The 2,916-nt window shown below is 42.9% G+C and overlaps 1 protein-coding gene across 2 annotated transcripts in view; it reads right to left on the reverse strand.

Annotated features, from left to right (window-relative positions):
• Nucleotides 1–686: 686 nt before the first annotated feature.
• The window catches only part of si:ch73-362m14.4 (actin-binding protein WASF3), a 12,355-nt gene continuing 10,125 nt past the window's right edge, over nucleotides 687–2,916 (reverse strand). For both annotated transcript variants that reach the window (XM_065960767.1, XM_065960765.1), the window contains exon 11: nucleotides 687–2,916. This exon is cut by the window's right edge and continues 26 nt beyond it. In XM_065960767.1, coding sequence (XP_065816839.1) covers nucleotides 2,779–2,916 — 138 coding nt within the window. In that variant the 3' untranslated portion in view covers nucleotides 687–2,778.

Below are 2,916 nucleotides of genomic sequence, written 5' to 3' on the forward strand. Positions count from 1 at the left end.
TCAGAAGGTTCCTCTAAACCGGGTTCTAGGAACTAAAATGGGTCATAGTTCCTGTGGTGTGGATTCAGTTATAAAGGGGGAGGGTCCGAACAGTTCCTAGAACTATTCAAAAAGTTCCTGCAGTCCGAGAATCCAAAGTGTCTTCCAAAAACGGATCCTGGTTCTGGAATCGGATCACAAATCTGAACTTGGATCACAAGTTCTGGTTCTATTGGTCCTAGAGACACGACATGTTTATCGTTGCCATGGAAACACCGGATGTTAAGTCAAAGACCGCTGCATGAGGAAGCGTGAGCTGCTCCTGGACGCTGCTGTGCTGCTGTGATAAAAACATCATGTAGATTAAACTCTGATACATGAACTCGTCTGTAAACAGATTCTCTTCCTCAGGTCGCTTTTACCCGGTCGTCATGACTTCGGTCACCTCAGAGGTCGTTTTCATCGGGGATGGAGGTGGGGAAGGTAGCAGAGAGAATCACTCCCATGATTCCCCGCCCGCCTCAACGTCATCTTTTTGTTATTGTTTTGATTGAGCGCCCCCTGGTGGTGAGATCTACTCACTGTGCCTTTAACGTTGTACGATGTGTGAGTGCAGCGGGTTGAAGAATAATAATCCTGCTGACTGTTCTCAAACTGTTTTTAAAGAATGATGTGAATCAGTAAAATAAAAACATGACAACGGTCGGTTTTGTCAATAAAGTTTTCTTTTGTGAAGACAGACTGAAACAGTTTTGTTTTATACGTCGTTATTTTCCCACCAACATGCAGATCACAGAGCAGAGAGCACAGCACAGATCAATAATTAATAAATCAATTAACCAATCACAGACCCCCCCTCCCCCTCCCTTCCATCTTTTATTTTTAGCTGCAGCGATGACATCACAAACATGGAGGCGACATTGACCGTCATTTTACTGCTCCCCGTATTTACACAAGGACGATGATGTCATAACGTTTCACTGATGGATCTACGCCCCCTGCTGCTACAAAAAAAGGAGAAGAAGAGCAAAAAAGGAGAAGAAGTACCTCATGGTTACCATAGCAACTAATGAATCAGATGCTGAAACCACCACATCAAACCCCACGAATAAAAAATACAGTTTGACAAATATTTACATCAGCGAGCGAGAAGTCAACAGAAAAGATAAAAAAAAAGTGTTGGCATGTTTTTATGAACAAAATAAATCAAAAATAAAACATCTTTAATGCAGAATAAAAAGATAATAAAAAAGGTAAAGAGACATTTGAAATAAAGGTTTTAAAATATAGAAATAACTTCGTAAAGTCTAAGTGAACACAGCTGATCTGCTCACAGCGCCCCCTGCTGGATGACCTGCTGATGGCAGTCCGGCAGCCTTCAGCTTCATCTTCTCAACTACATTTTAAAAAATGATTCAACACCAGCGCCCCCTACAGGTTGCAGAGTTCAGGATTCATCTGCTCAGAGCTGAACATGTGCAGTCTGTCCTGAAGGTGGCGCTAAAGGGGCCGAGTTTAATCGATAATCCGCTCTGAGATCTGTGACTCTAAAATCCCGTTTCCACCAAGCGGTCCGGTTGAGTTCTGCTCGATACAGGACGCACTGACGGTCAGCCGTTTGGAATAGTACCAGAATAAGCGATCCGTTCCGTCCTACTTTCTTGCCACACGTCTGTTTGGGGTTACAAGTGTCCCTATATGACCCTAAAGGGGCGGAGCTAGACACTCTGTCTGTTGTTTGGTTGAAAGAATCGTCAGTCTGTGTGACAGCTTAATAAGGGACAAACACAAAAACACACAGTCTTCAATCCTGTGGATTTCCAGACAGTCATTTCAAGGCTGTTTATGTTTCCTGTGACTAATGTCAGCGCGTAGCTCCGCCCCCATGGACGACCTCTGTGGCTGTCTTTGAAACCGCCTACATACTACGCCCAACAGTCTGCAAACTTTTCCCTCTTCAAACGTTAAGACACTGAAGATATCTGTTTCACTGACCATCAGATTTCAACTAAACTCTGTTTTTGGTATTAATCTTTAAAGTTTATATATTTGTCTCTTTAAATATTTAATGTTTGGGATACTTTATATTTGATAAGCTGTCAATGAGTCGTCGTCATAGAAACACATTTTACATGGTGTGTGTGATGGATGCAGAAGATGACCTCTTTCTAACTGATTCGATACAGATCAGCATTAGTTACCACGGCAACAGAAACAGAAGTCGTAGACACCAACAATCGTCAACATGTCCGACGGTTGTGTTTAAAAACTTGTGGTATCCAAAAGTATGGAACGTTTAGACAAGCTGAGGACAGACGCGTCCGCACTCAGGATGAAACATACTGAACTGATAAGAATTATAATAATAATAAAACAATAAATAACTTCACTAACCGTGTTTACATGTTAGAGGCTGTTAGCATCAACCAGTTAATCGTGATTAATCGCATGTTACTTTGTCCCTTCAGGCTCACCGTAGATAGTCGTCCTCAGAGTCTCCCTGTAGTCACAAGATAAAGTACTCTCAGTTTAAGACGGTACAAAACTTCAAAATAAAAGCCTAACATGTTTTATTTCCAAATGCAAAATAATTGAAATTGAAACATTCAATTAAAAATGTGATTAATCACGATTAGAAAGTGTAATCGTTTGACACGCCGAGCTTTAATTGATCCCGACTCATTGACTCGGATGAACATATTCACGTCCTCGCCCCTTAAACCTTCCTCAGGTGTTTCATGTCCTGTTTGAGGTGTGGCCTCTGATTGGACTCTGTCTCCGCGTTGCCCCGTCCCCTCCTCAGTCGGACCACTCCTGATCTTCGGGTTCAGAATCCTCCTCTGATTCGCTGTACTCCACGGCGATGCGTCGCGACAGGATGGTGGCGACGTCGTTGCCCGTCGGTTCTCGTTTCTTGGCCTCTTCCTGTTCTCGCTG

Source organism: Labrus bergylta, chromosome 1 (genome assembly GCF_963930695.1).
Source record: "Labrus bergylta chromosome 1, fLabBer1.1, whole genome shotgun sequence".
In the NCBI taxonomy this organism is placed as follows: Eukaryota; Metazoa; Chordata; class Actinopteri; order Labriformes; family Labridae; genus Labrus; species Labrus bergylta.